General features: G+C 35.1%; 2 protein-coding genes across 4 annotated transcripts in view; both read left to right on the top strand.

Annotated features, from left to right (window-relative positions):
* The first annotated feature begins 246 nt into the window (after positions 1-246).
* LOC125678444 (uncharacterized) overlaps positions 247-26,313 on the top strand; it is a 30,930-nt gene continuing 4,863 nt past the window's right edge. The window contains exons 1-3 of one of the 3 annotated variants that reach the window (XR_008800281.1): positions 247-339; positions 2,721-12,343; positions 21,344-22,896. The gene's annotated coding sequence lies outside the window, so the exon portion shown is untranslated. Of the gene's footprint in view, positions 340-2,720; positions 12,344-13,497; positions 14,123-21,343; positions 25,528-26,313 lie in introns of those variants that run through there. The other 2 variants (XM_056155511.1, XM_056155512.1) reach the window with 2 other exon arrangements.
* LOC125678443 (uncharacterized) lies at positions 21,374-22,360 on the top strand. Its single transcript, XM_056153521.1, has one exon. The coding sequence runs from the start codon at positions 21,374-21,376 to the stop codon at positions 22,358-22,360; it is 987 nt and encodes a 328-aa protein (XP_056009496.1).

Genomic DNA, 26,313 nt, shown 5'->3' on the forward strand with positions numbered 1-26,313 from the left:
GTACATAGTCGATTCCAGTGAGATATATTTATAGACTCTACTCACCTTTAATAGTTTTCAATTATAATCCCCACGCCCCTTTGTTTGTATTTCCTACAGCGTGTACGGCTTCTTGTATTGCTATATACATTAGTGTTGGGTCTTATGTAGTTGAGTTCTTACCGGTTTATATTGTCTTAGGACGCTCATTTTAAAAATACGTAAGCCAGCCTATCTATTTTGTACGATAACATGGTTCAGTCAAATATGTTCTTCCATAGGTTAATGTTTATGGATTGAGGATATTTGGCAACACGTTCTCAGACGTTTTGCTGTAGAATTTGCACTAGAACAATGAAAGTAAGTGGGGGAATATTTCATTAAGAAAAGGATATGGGTTTTTAAATCGAATCGGTGATCAGAATCGAATTTTAAATGTATACTAGTTTTGTATGTAAATATCATATATAAAGAACGACAACCCAGAAGTTGTATCGCTCCCTTTGTGTACGGTAGCCTATGAGGACCAATGAATACATCAATTTACATTCCATCATGATTTACTGCAGTAAAGCTTAGGATGGTTGCCTTTTGACATAACAATGCTATACTAACCAAGCAGCTTCAAGTAAAGAACCTGTTACAGCTTGGTGATTGATGATGAAAGAATTTGTTGATTTCACGATAGTACCGAATACAACAGGAAATAGCAAATACGTAAATTATAAAAATATAATACAAACTTTTATATACTTGTGCCACAGTAATGATCTTAATACTTTGATTTTGTAAAGTAAAATTTCGGATTACTCCCTTTAGTTACATGACCAAGATGTACACAATTCTCTGACCTCATTAACTGGCGCGCCATATTTTCATCACGTGCTCTTCCCAATCGGAACACCTCGCCCTTTCCTCCGTTCCTACGTAAGAACGGAGGAAAGGGCGAGGTGTTCCGATTGCCCCCCCCCCCCTCCGACAAAGTAGAAAGAACAGTTCAAATTCAATGTTTTGGAAGAGCATTAGGGACGAGATCAAAAGGCCAATGTCGAATAAAAATCTAAATTCAGATAGTTTGGGGAAGGGGGATAAAAACTCCCATAAGTTTCTGTCATCGATTACACTATATTGGTGATAGAAAAAGACAAGTGATTGTTCAAAACCACATAATAATATTAATTTTTTTAAAATGAACATTTAATAGTTTTGATGTACACTGGGAATAAACAGTAAAATAGGTAAACAGAGTGTTATTTATACTCGTATGCTTTTACTTGTCAATCGATGAGTTTCAACATTCATCATATTTAGTTTTATAGGGTGGGGTGGGGGTCTTGGATAAAACTATGTGAATTTATTTTTTTGTCAGACATTGAACTTTTGATCTAGTCTCTTAAGGTGTTTATTTTAGCTCACCTGAGCTGAAAGCTCATTTGAGCTTTTCTGATCACCTGTTGTCCGTCGTATTTCTGTCTGTCCGTCTGTTTGTAAACTTTTCACATTTTCGAGTTCTTCTCCAGAACCACTATGCCAAATATAACCAAACTTGGCCAAAAGCATCCTTGAATGAAGGGCTTTCAAGTTTGTTAAAATGAAAGGCCATGCCCCTTTTAAAGGAGAGATAATCACAAAAATGCAAAAATAATGTGGAGTCATTTAAAAATCTTCTTCTCAAGAACCGCAAGTCCAGAAGAGCTGAAATTTAAATGAAAGCTTTTTGACATAGTGCAGATTCAAGTTTGGTAAAATCATGACCCCTGGGGGTAGGATAGGGCCGCGATAGGGGATCAAAGTTTTACATACAAATATATCGAAAAAATCTTCTTAACAAGAACCAGTGAGCCAGAAAAGCTGAGATTTACATGAAAGCTTCCTGACATAGTGCACATTTTAGCTTGTTGAAATCATGCCCCCGGCATTAGGATGGGCCCAGAAGAGGGGATCAAAGTTTACATACAAATATAAGGAGAATCTTTAAAAATCTTCTTCTCAAGAACCACTGAGCCAGAAAAGCTGAGATTTACATGAAAACGTCCTGACATAGTGCAAATTTAAGTTTGTTAAAATCATGACCCCCGGCATTAGGATGGGACCACAATAGGGAATCAAAGTTTTACATGCAAATATATAGGGAAAATCTTTAAAGATCTTCTTCTCAAGATCTACTGGGCCAGGAAAAGAAAAATTTAAGTGAAAGCTTTCTGACATAGTGCAGATTTAAGTTTCTTAAAATCATGGCCCCTGGGGGCAAGATGGGGCCATAATAGGGGATCAAAGTTTTACATACAAGTATATAGGGAAAATGTTTTAAAATCTTCTCAAGAACCACTGAGCAAGAAAAGCTGAGATTTACATGAAAGCTTCCTGACACAGTGCAGATTCAAGTTTGTTAAACTCATGACCTTTATTACGTACTAATAAATAGAAAAAAATCCATAAAATCTTCTTCTCAAGAACCATTGAGCCAAAGAAGTTTACATTTGCACGAAAGCTTCCTTACGTAGTGCAGATTCAAATTTGTAAAAATCATGGTCCCCGGGGGTAAGATGGGGCCACAATGGGGAACAAAGTTATACATGCTAATATATAGGGGGAAATCTTTGGATAATTGGGCCAAGTGACTCAGGTTAGCGATGTGCCCCATGGGCCTCTTGTATCATATATCTATGAAAAATATTTCTCAATCAGTGTCTGTGATCTGTATCTATATATGTGAGTTACACGGAATTTCATGTTTTCAGTGTGTCTGCATGCAGTGAACATATACCAATATGGCAGAAATCCAATTTGCCCAAGACATCATACGATGCGACATTTGTCCAACTGATGTGGAGAAAGAAGCGGCGGAAATTTTCTGCAAGAGCTGTAAGAAACACCTCTGTCAATCATGCGTTGGCAAACACGTGTTGTCATCAAAGATGGATCACATTGTTGTGAAGTTTCTGGAACACATGAGAGCTAGGACTTTAGTTTCTCCGACTGTAATTCAAACGATAGACAGTGGGTATGCTCCTTTGTCAAGAGTGGTGAAGTCACGTGATGACTTTTTGTGGACCTCTGCAGACATGAATACAGTGAAGAAATTGGACTTAAATGGAATTGTCATAGAAACATTCAGTAGCGGATCAATCCATTCTCCTTTTGATATCGCTCTGAATAAAATGGGGGAGATTATGTTTACTGTCTCAGCGGCGAAAGTATTAAATGTTGTGAGGAATCAAAAAGCCGAGACATTGATTACATTTACTGGAGGATGGACACCCCGAGGTCTTTGTAGTACAACAAAAGACGAAATACTTGTTTCCATGTACAAAAAGGGCGAATCAGACAAAGTTGTTCGATATTCCGGGATCACAATTGTTCAGGAAATCTGGCGTGATTCAAATGGCCATTTCTTCTTTCGGGATGCCTCTTACGTTTACGAAAATGCAAATTCAGATATTTGTGTGAGTGATGCCGACGCTCACTGCGTCGTTGTCCTTAATAGCTCGGGGATCTCCCGATATAAGTACAGTGGGAGACCACAATCCCAGTTTGAGCCCGGACACCTTGTTTGCGATAGACATGGTCAAATTCTGATCGCCGATAAGAAGAAGCACTGTATTCATATTATAGATAAAGATGGGGAATTTCGGTTGCTTGTTGATAGACACCTTATTCGGTCACCGGTAGGAATCTGTGTGGATGAAAACGACATTATGTATGTGGCTGAGCGAAAGTCTGGAAAAATCAAAATGATTAGATATTAGCTGCATAACTGTATGTAAAACTTATACGGTACCAATTTTGATGCACCAGATGCGCATTTCGACAAATAATGTCTCTTCAGTGATGCTCAACCGAAATGTTTGAAATCCGAAATAACTATGAAGTTTTAGAGCTAAATATAGTCAAAAACAGCGTGCCAAAAAAGTGGAGCCAAATTCGTCCAAGGATAAAAGCTATTGGAACAGATCACAGAGTAACAGTTCCACCCTTTATAAAAACCTTCGATTTTCGGCGCAGAAAAAATGCGCACGGTTGAGGCCTTACATCGCTGCATCACTGTCTCATGTATTTAAGATATAAAATTCTTAACATATTTTCCTACTATACTCATGAAAAGTGAAGATGCCCAAACATACTGTAAGCTACCCAAGGATATTTTTGAATCCTCAGCAGATCCACTCATGTCAGGATAATTCCAAAGATCATTTAACTTCAATAAACAATATCTCGGTCACACTTCTCTCCCATTTTTGGTGAAGAATACTAGAAACTTTTCAGTCTTAATCTGTATTCATTATGATGAATGAACAAATCAAGGCACAATAAAAATATCTTCATGTGGTGAACTCTGTGTACTACGACAGGTTTTATACAAGTGCTGAATTTTCAGAAATACAAGTTTTGGTTGTCCAATATGGTAGGAGATTTCTAACTAAGTATTTACTATGATTATTACATTATGAGTAGTCTCACCTTAATTTTCTTCCAAGAGATTTGAATGTTACCGCCGCTGAACTTGTAGAAATCTGCCGTAGTAACGTAGCGAGCTTACTTATATAACCTTCGGTCCTAGACCACATGACTATACATGTAGTTAACCAATTAAAATACGCCGTACAGGCTTCTAACCAATCAGCGACTTGTACGGTGGCATCGGCTCCCACACAATTTCCTACACAGAACTACTTTTTCCCGTACAGGCTACCGTACAAGCACGAAAGAAATATCAATAAGTACCAATAATTAAGACTGAGTAACATACATTAAGACGCTCAATTTGCTAATCCAAACAAGTAAATAAATATCACAATATCTCATGCATGTGGGTGAAACATAATCTGTCTAGTGTGCGTATGAATACAGTTACTAACAACGATGCCGTAAACAAATATAGTTCCTTAAAATATGACTGGTTACATGTAGTATGTAATAAATAACAATGAATTTTCAACCTCAAATTGTTAAAGAACATTAATTCATATGTCTAAATGATCCACATAGTAAATACTATCTCACAACCATGTAAATATCTTCGTCACCAAACCGGAAGTGACGAGTGATACTGCACTCCTAAAAAGATGATGGCAGCCAAAACATGAAATGTAAATATCCACCTGACATTCCCCAATATTATTACTACTACTACCCGTCATGAAACTAAAACTGGTAATTAGAACAGGAAATATTCAAGGGAATGCACATAAGTACATGAAATGATTCGAGATTGCTCTAAACTCGTAAATGAATAACTTAACTATTGGAACACATGTTAACATGAGACATGTCAAAATATACGAGATCACTTCTGAAGGAATACATCGTAATGCACAATACAATGTCACTAATTATTATTGATCAAACATGATAAAAGTAGAAAACCAAGTAACAGGTTACAATACCTTCAAATATTCATTTAAGGGACATGGACACGATTTGAGCCGAAAATTCTCAAATTCTATTTTTCCACATTTAATGTTTAATGCTTCACTAACGTACTTCTAATAGTTAACAAAAAAAATTGAATATCAGTTGTCAGGGTACATGATAGATACAGAGCTCACGATTGTTTGTAATGTAAACAAGGCGCATGTCATGTTTTTGTTTACATGGGTTAAATTTCACTTAAAGCAGGGTTTTTTTTTCAATTCAATTTAATTATGAATACAATTTTAAAACTTGTTTTTAGTGTTTAGCACATCTCATTTTCTTTTCCATACTCATACACCGGTTAGAATAGGTCCTCAGTACCCCCTTGCTTGTCGTAAGAGGCGACTAAATGGGGCGGTCCTTCGGATGAGACCGCAAAAACCGAGGCCCCGGCGTGTCACAGCAGGTGTGGTACGATAGAGATCCCTCCCTGCTCAATGGCCATAAGCGCCGAGCATAGGCCTAAATTTTGCAGCCCTTCACCGGCAGTGGTGACGTCTCCATATGAGTGAAATATTCTCGAGAGGGATGTTAAACAATATTCAATCACTCAATCCTTACTCATACTCAAATATCCCTACAAATATTTCAGCGAAATATGTTGGATGAAATCACCCCAGTTTAGTTAAACAAAAATCATTCAAATAGGTTTGAATATTGAACTAAATTCACGGCGTTCAACTCTGATTTTACACTTCACTATTGTAATGGAGTGCAAGGGACCAGACTAGACTTGTGTAGCATTTTCAATACTCGAGAGCTTATTTTACATTTATAAAATTATATATTTTTCAATATTTACTAATTATTCTTGTTTATGATAAATGAAGACTGAATTCATCACTCGTATCGAATATTATGAATAGATACAAATAGCAACAGGGTTCAAATTGACTGACTACCTAACATGGCTACGTCAACAAACGAAATCTATTGAGGCTGTGAGTTTTCGGGAATACAAGGCCTTAACCGTGCGCATTTTTTTCTGCGCCGTAAATCGAAAGTTTTTTATAAGGGGTGGATCAGTAGATCTCTGGTCTGTCCCAATTTTTTTCCGGAGAGCTACAGTTATTCAGCTAACTAAATATATGAATGATTGACATGAAGTTTTAATTGATGTTTTCTTCTTGGTATCTGGTGTTAAAGAAAAGGTAATTTCTGTGGATCTATTAAGTAACTTTGTTTTGCAAAATACTGATTTACTACATGTCTTTAATCCCCTTTTTATTGAGGCCATGAGAATGCATTCAGCTGTATCTTCCTGTAAATTTATTTTCCAAATTTCAGTGTAAACGCAGTGTTTGAACTCTATAGAGTGTATTCTTGTTCCATTTATTTTTAAATGCAGATTTTAAAAAAAACCCTTTATTTTAGACAAGTAAAACTATACAAAATGATATATCAGGGACAAAAATAATATTTTTTTAAAAATGAAATGAACTTCCCCTGCAACAGTCACTTACAATTACAGTCAAAATCAAAATATTATTTTAAATCATTGGAATGTAAAAGCACGAGTGGCTCTTTTTATACAATCCCTCTTTTTCACTCACGCGAAAATGGAATGTCGTCAAACTGTAGAAACATATCATATTGGTGGCTATATATGAATAAAATGTAGATATTTGAAATGCAGCCAATGGTAGTTATGAACCACTCACCTATGATAAGGTTTGTACTGAACCGTCAAATGCGTTTGTGCACTAATTTGATCCATTACATTCATTTTTATACGGGAGTTTCACCAAAACTCTTGTGCAGTTTCTTTGCATTTGATAACCCTTTGCTTCCACCATCATATATTCACATCCTCTTTGGAACTCGGGACTTTCTATGTGAAAATGGAATGTCGTCAAACTGTAGAAACATGTTTTATCATTGTCTTCAACTCTTTGGTTTTTATCCTCTGCATCATCTCTTGGGCTTTAATAATACCATGGTTTGGTTTAACATAACATCGACATACCCATGTCAAACATCCGTAGACCGCAGTACCTGTGAATTAAATCAAATGAATACAGATATCACCTATAATTTCTTTGTTAAATGAAATTTAAAATTTAAAGAATTTAGCTTCAAATTAAAAAGAATTTTCACTGTAGGTGCACTAAGAATCATTTGTAATATAATTGTTATTATGAATCTAGATAATACCCACCCCATTCCCAAATTGGGAAAAAGTAATTGTTAGTTGCAAAGTATAAGTGTAGTTCGAATTCAAACTTGTGAACTTCGAAGTATAAAACAATTTCTTCATGACGGAAAACCATAGATCTATAGCACACCCTCAGTAAATGCACTATTTCGGTATTTTACATTTAAATTAGCTGTCTTTATATAACTCCACACAACCAATATATTCCCAAAATTCCACTGAATTGTATTTCACAGCCGCTATGTAAGTTTTTACTGCTGCTATTCTAGTGTTTCATAGCCGCTATGCCAGAAACACTGCCGCTATGCTAGTGTTTCACAGCCGCTATGCTAGTATTTCACAGCCGCTATGCTGGTATTTCACAGCCGCTATGCTAGTATTTCACAGCCGCTATGCTGGTGTTTCACAGCCGCTATGTTAGTATTTCACAGCCGCTATGCCAGTGTTTCACAGCCGCTATGCTAGTATTTCACAGCCGCTATGCTGGTATTTCACAGCCGCTATGCTAGTGTTTCACAGCCGCTATGTTAGTATTTCACAGCCGCTATGCTGGTATTTCACAGCCGCTGTTAGTATTTCACAGCCGCTATGCTAGTATTTCACGGCCACTATGCTAGTATTTCACAGCCGCTATGCTAGTGTTTGACAGCCGCTATGCTAGTATTTCACAGCCGCTATATTAGTATTTCACAGCTGTTATGTTTGTATTTTACAGCCGCTATGTTAGTTTTTCACAACTGCTATGTTAGTATTTCACAGCCGCTATGCTAGTGTTCTACAGCCGCTATGCTAGTATTTCACAGTCGCTATGCTAAACACATTGACCTTGGAATATAAACGTTAAACTCCCAGTGAATATACCCCCTATAAGGAATACAAAATAAAGAGTTGGGCAAACATGGACCCCTGGATATACCAGAGGTGGAATCGGGTGTTTTCGGGGGAGTGTACTGTGGAATCATTAGAATTCGTGGTGGCTCAATTTTCGTGGAATTCGTCGGTACCTCTCATCCACGAATTTACATCCTCAACGAATAAAGACAACTATTATTTTTTAAAGTTATCTTTCTTACAAATATATAAATCCACGAAATTACGTCCCCACAAACCCGTAAAATTTCAGTAATCCACGAAAATTGATCCCCACGAATTTAAATGATTCTACAGTAGTTGGAAAAATCTGTCTTCAATACTACTTGCGTGTCGCAAGAGGCGATTGAATGGGGCGGTCCTTCGGGTGACACTGCATAAACCGAGGCTTCTTGTCACAGCATGCGTGGCACGATAAAGGTCCCTTCCTGCATAAAGGCCCTAAGCGCCGAGCATAGGCCTTAATTGTGCAACTTGTGAGTGAGAGATTCTCGGAAGGGACGTTAAAGTATATATTATCAACCATCCATCCCATTGACTGGTATATTAAATGTGTCTAAAATTGAAGCATGATTTTGAAGAATGTCATCTTTGGAAAGAACAGTTGGAGTATAAGTACTATTTTGGTCTGGACATTCTGTCAGGTCGGGTGAGGCGATAGTGGATCCAAATACAAATGTTGACGAGATTTGTCCTAAGAGGTGAGGACAGGTGTGAGAGTGATTGAGATGGGTAATAGTCGTTTCCACTGAGATGGATTTATAGTCTACTCACCTTTAATAGTTTTTAATTATAACCCCCATCATTTCTTAGGTCCAGTGTGCGTAGTTCTATATGTTGCTTCTGTCCTCGTTATCTATGCAGCTTTTTATGTGCTGTTTGTCTATGGCTTAGTGAAATCTTTCTCTTTTCTATTTTATTTTCTTGGTGATATTTGCCTTGTTGAGTGTAGTATTAGGATGAGGTTTAAAATTTTATGTTTATTTATATCAACCATTATTGATTCATAATAATGTTTAAATCATATACACCCATTCTCAATATAAGAGCTCAAACACCAAAATGATTTGTTAATAATAAAAGTTAAAGATATTAATATTACTATTATGTATAATGAAAATAAAATGTATATAGATTTTGTCTCATATTTTCTTTTTATCAAATCTAAATACATGAAATAATGACAAAGTGTTAAAAAAGAGGATAATTTCATTTAAAATATGCACGAAAAATGTACGTTACCGTCGCTGTATCATCAAAATAGGTCTGTAATTAAGAGTGTTATTGAAGAAAATTATAATTTTGGAGTTGTGTTTTAACACCAATGAATATACACCAACCTAGTTTAACAAAATGATCTTTCTGAATGTAAGCGTTCAAATATTTCCGCACTCTTAAAATAATGGTGAATTTTCGTTCAGATAAAAAGAAATATTTTATTGATATAATACTTTTATCGGTTCTTCTCATTGTGTTTGTACCGATCAGTTTGGAATACACCTGTCTTTTTTTAAATTGTGAGTGTTTAACGTCTACACAGTTAGCTCTTCTTTTGTCATCATTAACAAATTTTACATATAGTTTGGCAATTTAGATGCCTGATATAAATGTAAAGTACATTTCATGATTATTGTCAGTAAGAAAAACTCAAAGCATCATTAATTTTTGTTTCAGTATATTTGTAAACACTATTTCAATGAAAGGAAACGTGTTCAAAACTACCGCAAACCCAAAAGAATATACTTAAAATGTGAAATGCGATTTGGTAACGTACATTTCCAACTTTCAATAACACACAAATAAACGTCACGAAATCAACTGTAAAGAAATAAAAATCAGTTTGAAGAAATGTTTCCAGACAGTATTAAGAAATTATAACGTTGATAGTAATATTTTGGTGGTTTTTCCTTTTTTAAAATTGCATGTTTGGTAATGTACATTTCGAAGATTTTAACGAAGAAAGTTCAAACACGTGTGGACATTGCATATGGAAACACGATTTTCACTATCAGTACAAGAAGACAATAATTTTTTTTCTTCCAAATATAGATTTAAAAGTTGCAGAGATTTTCAGTTAAGAATTTGAAAACAAATTGATAAACTTAAGAATCATTGTTTCATTTAATGAGACAGAGAGTATATCAACGTTTAGCCTAAACTTTAGGTAAGACACAATTAGCATATCAATGTACCTACAGGAAACGACTAGTCGGGTCTCTAATCTTTGCGATTATTAAAAAATTGGGCGAAAATAGAATATACGACAGGTACATTATACGAGATAAATCATTTATTATCACAAGGACGGAAAGAAACAATGAGCAATGCCATCTATACGATATTTTGGTTTGTTTTATCAGGACATTTTAACCTAATATTCATAAACGGGGATTTTGTAGACATGATCAAGACGTAAAGTATTACTCGGAGACAGTAACGTACATTTCAAATACGCTACTATTTCCTAATTTGAAACCAGTTAAATATCCTTCCAAACCAATCCTATTGTATTTTCTTTTTTAATCATATAAACATATTCATAATGTTGATGAAAATATAGCACGGAGGTTAATTCTCTTAGATAATAATGGAGCGACATTGTTTGATCCCTTATATTGAGAATGGGTGAAATATTAAATTCTTAATACTATTTATCTAGTTTCTAATATAAGATATTTTGTGCTTTATAATGTTGCAAGTTTGTTTGAATTTTACTGTTGTTTTTTATGTGAATTTTACTGTGGTTTTTTTTTTTAATGTGAATTTTACTGTTGTTTTTTTAATGTGAATTTTACTGTTGTTTTTTATGTAATTTTACTGTTGTTCTTATGTGAATTTTACTGTTGTTTTTTTTTAATGTGAATTTTACTGTTGTTTTTTTAATGTGAATTTTATTGTTGTTTTTTATGTAATTTTATTGTTGTTTTTTATGTGAATTTTACTGTTGTTTTTTATGTGAATTTTACTGTTGTTTTTTAATGTGAATTTTATTGTTGTTTTTTATGTGAATTTTACTGTTGTTTTTTATGTTAATTTTACTGTTGTTTTTTTAATGTGAATTTTATTGTTGTTTTTTATGTAATTTTATTGTTGTTTTTTATGTAATTTTATTGTTGTTTTTTATGTGAATTTTACTGTTGTTTTTTATGTGAATTTTACTGTTGTTTTTTAATGTGAATTTTATTGTTGTTTTTTATGTGAATTTTACTGTTGTTTTTTATGTTAATTTTACTGTTGTTTTTTATGTGAATTCTACTGTTGTTTTTTATGTGAATTTTACTGTTGTTTTTAATGTTAATTTACCTGTTGTTTTTTTATGTGAATTTTACTGTTGTTTTTTATGTGAATTTACCTGTGTTTTTTTTATGTGAATTTTACTGTTGTTTTTTATGTGAATTTTACTGTTGTTTTTAATGTTAATTTACCTGTTGTTTTTTTATGTGAATTTTACTGTTGTTTTTTATGTTAATTTACCTGTTGTTTTTTATGTGAATTTTACTGTTGTTTTTTATGTGAATTTTACTGTTGCTTTTTATGTGAATTTTACTGTTGTTTTTTTATGTGACATCCACTTTTGCTTGTACTGATTTATTTCCTCCTCTAAATCTTATGCCTTCTTATCTGTATATTCTTTCATGAAATATGTTATTTATTTGTGTTCTTTGTCAATTTGTGTACGGCTTCTTGTTTTCATATATGAAATAGTGGTGGGTCTTATGTAAATAAGTAGTTGTGTTCAAACTTTTTTTATATTGTCTTAGGACGTTCATTTAAAAAATAAATAAGTGAGCCTATTTTGTACGATAACATGGTTCAGTCAAATATGTTCTTCCGTAGCTCAGGGCGAGATGTGTATCGATTTACGAAATTTCGCAACACTGTCATCACATGTTATGCTGTAGAACTTGCACTGGAATAATGAAAGTAAGTGGGGGAATATTATTATAATTATGAATTTTGAAATCGAGTCGGTGATCAGTTAAATGTTACTAGCTAGAACTGTTTGTAATCACGGGCCTCTGAATTTTTATCAATACACCGTTAAGATGTGTAGTAAGGGTGATATATATATCCTCTATACATATTTACACCAGGTATGCAACTTTTTAACCTTCTCGTCGAATCGTAGCCGCATTTGGGAAGGAAGAGTACAGTATCCGACCTTTAGCGTGCAGAACTGTGACCAGGACTGACTATCGCTTCAAAAGTTTCAAATGCACCGAAATATAGATGCAGTCAAGCAACACTTCCCTATTTTTTAAACTTTCTGCGACTGGCATGAATAGAGGGGATATACATAGCACCCTTACTACACAACTTGCGGTGTATCGATAGAAATTCATAGGCCTGTGATGTACATTATAGAATATCATGTATAAGGAACGATAACTCATTCAATTGTGTCGCTGCCAATGTGTACGGTAGCCCATGCGGAAAAATAAATACATCTATTTACATTTGAATGTGCTACATGGGCAGATGAAAACAAGCGGTATTCTCGCGATATTATTATACTTACTTGGGTGAAACGTCACCAATAGATAATATATTTCCGGAATAATTGTTAGCGTATAATACGCCATATTCAAATTCGAAAAATTAATCTTAATAAAATATTTTCTAATAGATATAAAATACCTTACATATGCAATTACATGACAAATTTTGCTAGGTACATTTGGAATGAAATAACACGGTATTTTTGGTAGGCTTTATATCAGAGACATATTATTTTTTTCAATCTAGATAGGGCTAATATTGACTATAAAAAAAAAATTCATTACAATATGCAAGAAAATTGCCAGAAATTTTACCGAACTTCCATTTTTGTGGCACATAAGAATCTTAAGAGCATCAGACAGACACATAGCGTGGTTTTTTTTCTGAAGGGAAAGGGGGGGGGGGGTAACGTAGCAGAGGATAACTCGCGATCGTCTAAAATTTTTGACTTCAAATGAAAATTAAAAGGGACCAAAATATCCATAACAGATGTTCTCTATTCCAAACTTCAACACCATACATGTAAAGAAGGGGGCGGATTCGTCCTACCATGCAACGTAAGGGGGGGGGGAGTTGTCAGTCAGTATATCATAATTTGCAAGGGATGATAATTTACTATGCATGTAAATATAACGGAAAATCAACTTTATCAAAATTAAAAGCCTCCCGTCTCTGATTTAAAGCGACTGAGAGTAAAGGATATCAAATATTGGAATGGGACGGTGATACAACGGCTTTCTTTTAGATCCAGTGGTACAGTATGTATCAATATCTCACCAGAGATCATAGAATGTAGAACGGACTTCATAATGACTTATGAAGGTGATCGGTGGGGAAATAACATATCCTGGTGATATTACTGGTTCTACAGGTATATATTTTGTAGACAGTTGAGGGGTGGTGGTATGTACACATCTGTACACGTACACTATCCACACTTCACGTGTCTGCATTATGCAAGCACTAGTGTTTGCACAGCTTTATAAGACACATGAAAGACTGCATGGACGATAATGAGAGGGATGTCACTAAGGATGAACAAGCTCCACTTTTAATTTGGTGTCTTTGTGCATCAAATAAAGTATTTCTTATCTCTCATTATTCATGGAAATAATTGTCATTAACACTGTATTCTTGTAGGCCCTTAACTGGCCCTGTGAAATGCAGAACCACACGACCTCTATCCTTGCCCTTGGTGACTAGGTACACATACTTTTGAATAGCAGATGACTTTTGCTGTTCACTACAACAGCCTTTTCATTGACTCTTGTGTGTTTCAATCTGTTAGACTTTCCAAATTTTATTGCATTTCTTGAAAGTTGTGTTAAAAGAATTGGTATCATAATTTTTTGCTTGTTTATAAGGAACTCCTTGAGAGAAATTAAAAAATATTTTTAATATTTATGATCAAGATTCCTTATAGCCAATATTCTTTCAAGCTAAACAAGGTCATTATGATGTGCTTTAATTTGATTTGAACACATTTTATTATACAAAGGGATTGGTTACAAGTTCTAGCAACTTAGACAACCTCTCCCGTATACAAAATATATTATGCTATACATGTACAAATAAAGATTGTCGTACCACAGCGAATATAATATTAGTTATAATGTACAATTATAATAATATACAATATATGTTTAGGTTCATGCAAGTACATTATCGGGCATAAAATGCAAAACATGTTTTAAAATTATGATATATAGGTCCGATTAAAATCTGTTAGAGTTCTTAATAAACTTCTGAACTGCTCTGAAAATATAAAAATTTACATCATTTGAAAAATATTCATTTCCCCATAATAAAAGGTGGGTATTGACAATAGCAATATCATTTAGCTGAAGCAGTTCATTGAAAAAACAATTTCTTGCTTGAGAGTATCTTTTGCATGCAAAGAAGAAATGATGAGCATCTTCAATATGACCACATATACAATTTGGAGAGGCAATGATGTTTTTACGATAAAGATCATTATTTAAAATGATGTGCATTGAAGATGGTTATTCTTAAAGGGGCATTCTCTGTCATTCTGATACCAAAAATTCAATTAAATGAAAATTGCTCCATATCATATATGTATATTTCACTAATAACACCAGTATTTAATTATTTCAAACACCTTTTAACCTCAAAACAGGCACATGAATGTGTATGAATATCGCATGGATTTTGGTAATTAAATAATTATTGTCTTGCAAGACAATAATTCTTCCTTATGTATTTCTGTACACTAAAAGTGACAATCTATCGTCGTTTTATTAGGTTTCTCTTGTTTTTGTACAAAATAAGTGTTTTTATTAGGCATTAATATATATTCCTATGCCATTGAGAGATTTTGCAGTTAGTTTAACAGTGCAGAATATTATATTGTAAAATGTACAAATGTGCAGCCTTGAAATTTATTAAACATAACAATAATATGATTTCACAAAGTGTATCAATCAGTAATTTACAGTATCACTTATACCATTCATAAAGGTATTTTAACATAATGCATTTAGTATTACTGTGTGCTGGATTATTTTTCAACCTCATGTAAATAATGAATTACATTCAAGGGCAACAACTCCTCTAGACACATATTCTGTTTTCAACACATTTTCTTCCATAGTCGTAAGATATACATCATCATTTAAACTAATGTGCTAACATAGGAAAAGATTCCACACATACATCATAACCTATAATCCATTTTGGAAATGTACATGGACTCCATAGTTTAGATATCGTATGTCTAAAAATATGTTCATTTGAGATATTAATAAGTACATGCAATGTCAGCTACAGTATGAGTTGAGGATTTTTTTTTCAAGTTTTTCATAGCAAAATCAAGATGGTATGTAAATCTATCCAAATACATAAGGGTCTTAGTACAGTTTCCAGCACATCCATTCATATTCCTGGTCATCCTATCTACAACAATCTAGACATTACTTAGTTCTCTCCATGCCAAACCACACAGGGCCGAGACTCTCTCCAATCCCCTCTGTTCTATTGCTACCATCTTGATCTCATTCCAGTTTCTCCATTCTGCAATCTTTCTTTCTGCTTCTACTGTTCCTCACCAGGTTGTTTTCGGTCTCTTAAATGCCCTCTTCCCTTCTGGTGTCCAACCTAACGCCATCTCACTGTCATTGTCACCTCCCATCCATAGCATGTGTCCTATATAGTTACATCACCGTCTCCTCAGCTCATTGTTTATTGCATTCATGTCAGCCCTGTCTGCCACTTCCCTGTTTTTCATCATTTTCTGCCACTTTATCCCCAGTATCCTCTGCAAGCATCTGATCTGGTAAGCATCTATTGACTTCCCACCTAGTCACCTTCCAAGACATGGACATGCAAAATTTCTGAAAAAATAAATGCAAATATACCTCACGATAAATTTTAAATACATGCATCTTAAACAGTACAAGAGGATAAAGAGCCACATTGCTCACCGGAGTCACCTTGGCCCTGCCATTGTACAGCTGTTGTGATTTTAAAAAGATTTCAATTTTTATTCCCATGAAAAATGTAACTGTTTATCCCATATTGTGGCCCCAGCCTACATGAGCCCCGAAGGATCACAACATTATTGAAAATGAATTCACATAACATAGAAATGCCTCAACACCAATATGATTGACATGATCTTGCTGTTCTGGATAAGAACAAGGTCACAAGCTAATTGATCATGGTATGATACAAAAGATCATGCCATACGAAATCTACATACAAAATATGAAAGCTCTATCTTGAATAATTGAGATATTGAATAGGTCAGATCTTTATCAAAAGTAGGTCAAACTTCCAGGTCAAAGTCGCAAGATCGAACACCATTGCATCACATGTAAGAACTTTTCGTAAAGAATGTATATACAAAATATAAAAGCCCATGCTTAAATAGTTCAAGAGATATTTTAAAAAAAAGATTTGTCCTATATACTTGTACATAAAACCTTTATCTCCTATTGTGGCCCACCCTACCCTTGGGGCCATGATTTTAACAAAATTGAATCTGCACTATGTCAGAGAGCTGTCATGTAAAATTTGAACTTTCCTGGCCCAGTGGTTCTTGCAGAGATTTTTAAATACCCCCCCCCCCTATTTTTACATTTTTGTGATTATCTCCCCTTTGAAGGGGCATGGCCTTTCATTTCAACAAACTTGAATCACCTTTAGCCATGGATGATCTACGCCAAGTTTGGTTGAATTTGGCCCAGTGGTTCTGGAGAAGATGAAAATGTGTAAAGTTTACAGACAGACGGCAGATAAAAGGTGATTAAAATAGCTCACTTGAGCTTTCAGCTCAGGTGAGCTAACAATATATATTTTAAGAATTTTCAACATATATCTACCTTTCATAAATAAAAACTTCTTACTCTGCCCCTTTTCTTTTCAGTGGAATGAAATCTGGATTGTAAGATGTTAGTTGCATTACTAGCCATTTTTTGTTGATCTTCAGCTTTCTGGAAATGTTATTTTGGAGTTTCAGGCAGGCTTTGTTTCCTGAAATTAAACTTTAAAAGAAAAAAAAAATGTAAGAATTTCCGACTTAATTTTAAACTACATGTATTTGGAATAAGTAGATACTTATAATATTCAAGGGATATTATATCATATATGGAACGAGTGTGGGATTTTAATACCATTTTATATACGTAGCTGTTACCTTCCCATTGCATATGTCATGGAAGGATGGTTGTATAGGACATCAGCTGCTGATTCACAATGGCCTTTCTTGTTTTTCCTTGGTATTTAGAGTTGCATTCCCTTTTCGTCTGAATTACATTGGTTTCCATCTGTCTGAATATTGAAACTGTTATCAGATTTCACATATGAGTTAAATGTAGATATTGTTGGAGACTATCAATTCCATTTAACAAGACTCGAAAATCTTGTATGCAGTGGCTTTGCGTTACCACCATGATTTTGACCTTCAATTCTTATTGAATCTAATCTGGGTAGATTTACAGTTCACAGACAATACACAGTGAAGAGTAATTCTTGGAGTAATCCACTCATTAGTAGTATTTCAAGTTTTATATGTAAGCATTAGTACCCAGTTGATACATGTGTGTTATCCCTAATGCAATATATAATTATATGCTTGATGCATCAACAGACGAGACAGCAAGAGTCGGTGCTAAAAGATATACCCACTTCACATCATGTAGAATAAACAGATACATCATGTATAGAGATAAATATAAAGTTTATATGTTGAACTGTATACATGTAAATTAAACTAAACTGCAATGAGCAGCAAGAGACAGTGCTAAAGGATAGTATATTATTAGTGTTATATGTTAATTAATCCACTTCTACCCAATTCAGAGTGAGTAACAACATGATCAGTCCAACAACATAGGTGTGACTGGTGGGTCTGTGTTTGCCCAACTATCTATTTTATATTGCGTGTAGGAGTTATGAGATTGATCACTGTTTGTTATCTTCACCTTTCACTGCGTTTACTAGTTCTGGTATACATGCTATAACTGATAAATTTGATTACATCCTTCGAGCCTCCCATTTTCATCTTAACACTTTAGCTTACCCTCGCCCCGCCCCCCCCCCCCCCCTTTAGGCCCTCCTTCCTGATGTCCACTCCCCCAAATCAATGTCTTATATTTTAAAGCATTTATGTCAATATTGAAACGGGGTTGGACGAAAATACAATGATCATTTCGATGTAACCATGTGAAACCAGTAGGCTAATATTGGGTTAATGTTTTGCATTTCATTCATAACATCAGCATAGATTAGCCCTAATTACCTTATCTCACCTCAGCTCTGGTATGTCCAGAAATCTGTTTGCCCTACTTTCAGTTTTGTATTCTTCATGGCATATATGCGATTAATTGTTGTTCATCATTTTCACTGGTCTATTATAACGATAAGAAAGAAATAAAGAAGTTTTTCCTTCAACGTCTCCGCTTCGTTTGTTTATTGCCGCCATTGCGCACTAGCATTCTGGATAAATACTATTTACCGGATACGTCTCTTTCATTTCGCTCACTTCCGCGCGAGACCATAGGTTGTTTTCATCTGCCCGTGTAGCACATTCTTTACATTCCATCATGATTTACTGCAGTAAAGCTTAGGATGGTTGCCTTTTGACATAACAATGCTATACTAACCAATCAGCTTCAAGTAAAGAACCTGTTACAGCTTGGTGATTGATGATGAAAGAACCTATATTTAAGTTAGTATAATACAAATTCTGGTATATCCAGGGGTCAGTGTTTGCCCAACTCTCTATTGTGTATTGCTTATAGGAGTTGTGAGATTGATCACTGTTCGTTATATTCACCTTTCACTTACTGGCGCGCAATAATTATTTTATCACGCACCCTTCCTCATTCCGGTGCTGACATCACAGTAATTAATTTATTTTACGCGAGCGTACTGCTACATGTGCAGACAAAGTTTTTCAATGTTTTTCTAAACGATATCTATGTAGTATTATGTCACGGGTTGCTTTTTATATCTTAAATACCCCATCCAATGTGGACGAAAATTTACTTATTTAAATTTGCACATGAGTAAATATACCCAGATAAGTAAAAGTATATTTACTACGCGTTCAGAAGAAGTTTGGGTACCGTAAGTCAATCTAATAAACTCATTTGTAAAATTGTAAAATAGAGATGGATCGATGCGGACTTGTCCGTTTGCAGACAACGGACATCTATGAAAACAGGCATTTACATACTAAGCACAGGAATTATAGTAGGATGTTCCAGAACAAGAGATATCCGTGCGAAAAATCGTTCCACCGAACGGTACGACAGCACCATCCTCACAGGCTTTGATGAAAATGACAGAAACTTTCTTATTAGAAAGGACACTTTCTTTTTAACGTTGTCAAAAGCTAGAAAGTGTTTTAGCACCAACCCCGCGGACTTTAGAGGTTCCATTGAATGCAAAAAAGTAGCTATTGCCATGAAGCTCATAATTTTTTTTTATTTTTTTTTTTACTTTTCCTTCTTATTCAATTTTTTTTCAACCTTGGCTTTGGACTCCCTATACTTTCTCTTTAAAGTCTGGATTCGCACCTTGCATTGTTCAGCAGTTCTTTCAAACCCTTTCCCTATCAATTCATCTGACACTGATATGTATATGGACCCGTTGTTAACCTTGAGGTCTTCCGTTTGTTTCTGTATAGCAAAATCGTTCTGAATAGACATTAAAGGAAGAATCTCCTCGTCATTCCATGCAGATCCACGAGTTTTACTCCCCTTTCGTTTTGCTGCCATTTTCAATGCTTAATAACTTCCCCCAAGTCATACAAGACCAACACAACGACTAGATTAAGGGATGATGAAAAATGAATACGTAAGTAAATTACTGTGTGTTCACACGACAAAAAATACACACGGGAGCAGAAAATGTGCTACAAGATATGAACAAAATTATTTAAAGTTTATTTGAACCTACCCTTGACTATATGCAAATTTCCTTAGGTATTCAGGATTTGCATATAAGTAAATCAGTTTCATTCGAAAAAAATTGCACACAAAACTTTACACATATATATATATTTAAAACAAAAACAAAAAAAAACCAACTTAATTGTGCAAATCATGTCGTATGAATCATTGAACTTTATCCATTGAAATCACAATATTTAGAATTTGATCGTGTTTTCTGTGTGAACGATTTTAGTCCTTTATTTACATACGTCAAAAACACAAGACGCTCATTTTGGAAATCGCCGGTATATTTGTTGACAAAATCACATTAAATTTTCATGATAATTATATGCTGTGATTTTGTGTGAGAGAAAAATGGCGAAACCAGGATTGGATGGTTGATAGGTTGTATCTTGCTTAACGTCCTTCTCGAGAATTTTTCACTCGTATGGAGACGTCACCACTGCCGGTGAAGGGCTGAAAATTTAGGCCTATACTTGGCGCTTACGAAGCAACAGGGATCTTTATCGTGCCACACCTGCTGTGACACAGGGCCTCGCTGTTTGTGGTCTCATCCGAATGATCGCCCCATTTGGTCGCCTCTTACGACAATCAAGGGGTGCCGAGGACCAATTATAACGCAGATCCCCACGGGATTGATTGGTAGGCAATAAAACAAATGAACGAGATCTATAGGTGAAAACGTTACATTAAAGAGATTAGGCCAAGTCGATCGAAATATTACAACACGATCAACATGTTGGTCAGGCAAATGATGATTATTTCTTTTTATTTAGACCAATACTTTTGTACTGCTTTAAAATTTGTTTACATCGTGGATTTGGAAAAAACCCAACAAGGTTGAAAGAAAGGTTCAAATTCGATATTTTTGAAAAGCATTGAGATGGGTTTTTTTCATCTCTATGAAAAATATTTCTTGATCAGTGTATGTGATCTGTATCAATGTAGTAACTGTATGGTCTGTATCTATATTTGTGAGTTACACGGGGTTTTATGTTTTCAGTGTGTCTGCATGCAGTGAACATACACCAATATGGCAGAAATCCAGTTTGCCCAAGACATCATACGATGCGACATTTGTCCAACTGATGTGGAGAAAGAAGCGGCGGAAATTTTCTGCAAGACCTGTAAGAAACACCTCTGTCAATCATGCGTTGGCAAACACGTGTTGTCATCAAAGATGGATCACATTGTTGTGAAGTTTCTGGAACACATACGAGTTAGGACTTTAATATCTCCGACTGTAATTCGAACGATAGACAGTGGGTATGCTCCTTTGTTAAGAGTAGTAAAGTCGCGTGATGACTTTTTGTGGACCTCTGCAGACATGAATACAATGAAGAAACTGGACTTAAATGGAATTGTCATAGAAACATTCAGTAGCGGATCAATCTATTCTCCTTTTGATATCGCTTTGAATAAAATGGGGGCGCTGATATTCACTGTGTCTGCAAAGTACGTATTAAATGTTGTGAGGGATCATAAAGCCGATACATTAATCTCACTGACTGGAGGATGGATACCCCGAGGTCTTTGTAGTACAGCAAAAGACGAAATACTTGTTTCCATGTACAAAAAGGGCCAACCAGACAAAGTTGTTCGCTATTCCGGGGTCACAATTGTTCAGGAAATCTGGCGAGATTCATATGGCCATTTTCTCTTTCGGGACGCCTCTTACTTTTGCGAAAATGCAAATTCGGATATTTGCGTGAGTGATGCCGACGGTCACTGCGTTGTTGTTCTTAATAGCTCGGGAATCTCCCGATATAAGTACAGTGGGGGTCCACATTCTCCGTTTGATCCCGAGTACCTTGTTTGCGATAGACACTGTCACATTCTGATCGCCGATAGAACTAAACACTGTATTCATATTACAGATAAAGATGGGAAATTTCTGTTACTTGTTGATAGACACCTTATTCGGTCACCGGTAGGAATCTGCGTGGACGAAAATGACATTTTGTATGTGGCTGAGCGAAAGTCTGGAAAAATCAAAATGATTAGATATATGAATGATTAACGTCCAGTGTTTGTCGTTTTCTGAAGCGAAAAGAGGAAGGGAATTTCTTTGGAGTTATTTTGTTTTTGCTGGATGTTGATTTAATGTATGTTTTAATTCTAAATTTAATCATTTCAGAATGCATTTAGTTGTATCTTTGAGGACATTTGATCCATTACATTCATTTTCACTGAAACTCTTGTGCAGTTTTTTCCCCCATACTTCTGATAGCCTTTTCCGTCCTTCACCATCATACCTTCACATCTTTGGAACTCAAGGATTTTCTCTGCTTTGCCATTGTCTTCAATTCTTGTGATTTTATCATCTTTATCATGAACATTACATCAACATACCCATGTCAAGTATCCACAGAACATGGGGATAAAATCACACCAATGCAGATATCACGTAGGCTTTCTTTGTTAAATGAAATCTAAATAAAATTTGAAGAATTTTATTGATTTCAACTTAAAATGAATTTTTAATGTTAAGCATATCAGTGATCATTTTTTATATTGTTATTATGAAACTTAATAAAAATCATGGTCAGTTACAAAGTATTAGTGTAGTTCAAATTCTATCTTGTGAACCTCAAAGTATAAAAAATTTCTTCATGACGGAGAGTCATAGATGTATAGCACACCTTCAGTTAATGCACTATTCCGGTTTTCAACATTTAAAGCATCTCTCTTTATATAGCTCCATACAACCAACATATTCCCAAAATTCCTCTAAATTGTATTTCATAGCCACTATGCTGGTATTTCACAGTTGCTATGCTAAACACTTTGACCTTGGAATATAAACGTTAAACTTCCAATGTATATATCTCATATCAGTCACGGACAAGACGCCATGAACCACATTCCTCAGTTTAGTAAATACATGTACATGTCAGCATGTGAATTCAAGTCCCATTGTAGCACCATCATTAAACCTGGGGTCATTGTGTATAAAAGGCTGTTTACATAAACTCTAGCAATCTGTGTTCAAACAGCTTAAAAGGAAAATTACAATTTTATGTCATCCCGTGGGATCCGGGTTAGAATAGGTCCTCCGTACCCTTGCTTGACGTAAGAGGCGACTAAATGGGACGGTCCTTCGGATGAGACCGCAAAAACGAAGGCCCTGTTTCAAAGCAGATGTGGCATGATAAAGATACCTCTTTGCTCAAAAGCCGTAAGCTTCGAGCATAGACTTAAAATTTGCAGCTCTTCGCCAACAATGGTCACGTACGAAATCTTATTAGGATCAAGTTACGGGGGGATAGATAGAAAGGCGTTATAATGCAAAAAGGCGTAATAACGCAGAGTGAAAAGGCGTTATAACGCGAAAAAAAGGCGTATATCACCAAAAAAGAAATGAATTATTTCCACCTTCATTATCTTTTATCCAACATATAGAATATGAGAGGCCCACAGGTTACATGTTGGGTACAAAACCCAAGAAGGACTTATTATGCTACATGAATTATGAAACACATAGTCTCCATGTTGTGCCCAAGTTCGGTTGTGATTCCCAGATTATGTTCAACACCTTGATTGAATTGGGAAAAACAAACTGTAACGTTTACACATTTATTCTAGCATAAGTAAATATAGATTTAGAATAGTTGATAACAAATAATAAGTTTTCCAATAAAAATGAACGAATATAACCAGAGAGAAATGTAAAATTATTCCACTACAAATTATCAGATATACCAAAAAATATGTAACGAAATAAAAAAGAGAAATCTAAAAATAGGATACTAACGAACTTTCATACACTGAAAATCATAGTGTTACTGCACCAGCGGGCTCCACACACCTCAAAGTTAATACAGTTCAGTGTTACTGCACCAGCGGGCTCCACACACCTCAAAGTAATACAGTTCAGTGTTACTGCACCAGCGGGCTCCAAACACCTCAAAGTAATACAGTTTAGTGTTACTGCACCAGCGGGCTCCACACACTTCAAAGTAATACAGTTCAAGGCTAAATATAAATGTCGAGAGAGCCTGAATGAAAGGCGAAGATAACGAATAGTGATTTATCTCATAACCGCCATAAGCAACACAAAATAGAGTTGGGCAAACACGGACCCCTGGATATACCAGAGGTGACATCAGGTGCCTAGGAGGAGTAAGCATCCCCTGTCGACCGGTCACACCCACCGTGAGTCCTATATCTTGATCAGGTAAACGGGTTATCCGTAGTCAAAATCAGTTTGCCAAAAACGACCTAACAATCGGCATGAAACACTTCAGACATCATTTGACCCAATGATAGGTTGTATTGGCAAACTAGATCGTTATAACGACCATAGAATTTGCGAAATGAAGCAGATTAGAGTTATTTAAAAACTAATTTGTACCTGATTCGATAAAAGATTAGAATTTATTAAATGTAGAAGCCAGAGAAGCCATTTAAACCAATTCATTCTGCATGACAGAAATCACAAGTCCACCAACATATTTTGGGGGAAACGATTCATCAGTATTATTCATACAAAGCTAGGGCACAACTGTATACTTCATTATGATCTTTATAAACGAAATATTACAAATTTTCCATTTTGTTCATGTGGACATTAAAGCTTGAAATGATCGTTTGAATAGCCTTTTTGTGCTTAACTTGGTCAATATTGATACAAAACTGTTATTGTGCAGTTATGTTAATTTGTCTTTCCAGACTAATATAAATATTTTTCAGCTGTTCAAAAATTTATAGATGAAACATTTTACCTGTTAATCATTACCTTGCATGGCATATGGTAATATTTTAGAAGAGGCGCTGGTAAGTTGTCAGAATTTGTTCCCAATCCTTTTGAGTTGATCAATAAAATATGGTCGAAACAAAACATTGATATATATTATAGACTCTATTAACCTTTAATATTTTTCAATTTTAATCGCCACGCCCCTTTGTTTGTATTTCCTGCAGCGTGTACGGCTTCTTGCATTGCTGTATACTTTAGTGTTGGGTCTTATGTGAATAGGTAGTTGAGTTCTTGACGGTTTATATTGTCTTAGGACGCTCATTTTAAAACTACGTAAGCCAGCCTATCTATTTTGTACCATAACATGGTTCAGTCAGATATGTTCTTCCGTAGGTTAAGTGGACAGGTAGACGGTTTATGGAATTTGGGACATCTTGTAACGCTGTCATAAGAAGTTTTGCTGTAGAACGTGCACTGGAATAATGAAAGTAAGAGGAGGGGGGATATTTCATTAAGAAAAGGATATGAGTTTTCAAATCGAATCGGTGATCAGAATCGAAATTTAAATGTATACTAGTATTGTATGTAATTATAAATATCATATATAAAGAACGACAACCCAGAAGTTGTGTCGCTCCCTTTGTGTACGGTAGCCTAAACGGAGCAATAAACGCATCTATTTACATTCCATCTTGATTTACTGCAGTAAAGCTTAGGATGATTGCCTTGTGACATAACAATGCTATATTAACCAATCAGCTTCAAGTAAAGAACCTGTTACAGCTAGTTGATTGACGGTGAAAGAATTTGATGATTTTATAATCATACCGACTAGAACCGGCTATAACAAATACGTATATTGAAGTATAATACAAACTCTTATTTACATGTACCACAGTAATCATTCTAATGCTTTGATTTTGTAATGTAAAACTTCGGATTACTCCTTTCTACATAATTCTCTGACCTCATTAACGGGTGCGCCATATCTTCATCATGTGCCCTTCCGTCTGTACGGTGTTGACAACAAAGTAAACTGCTCTATGCGAGCGTATTGCTACATTCAAAGTTTTTCTGAACGATTTCTATGTTATATTATTTTACGAGTTGCTTTTTATATCTTAGATGAAACATTTATCCGTTGAAATCACAGTATTTAGAATTTAATTGTGTTTTCTGTATGAACGATTTTAGTCTTTTATTTACATACGTCAAAAACACAAGACGCTCATTTTAGCCTTCCGAGAGTAGCCGGTACATTGGTTAACAAAGAT

Source organism: Ostrea edulis, chromosome 2 (genome assembly GCF_947568905.1).
Source record: "Ostrea edulis chromosome 2, xbOstEdul1.1, whole genome shotgun sequence".
NCBI lineage: Eukaryota > Metazoa > Mollusca > Bivalvia > Ostreida > Ostreidae > Ostrea > Ostrea edulis.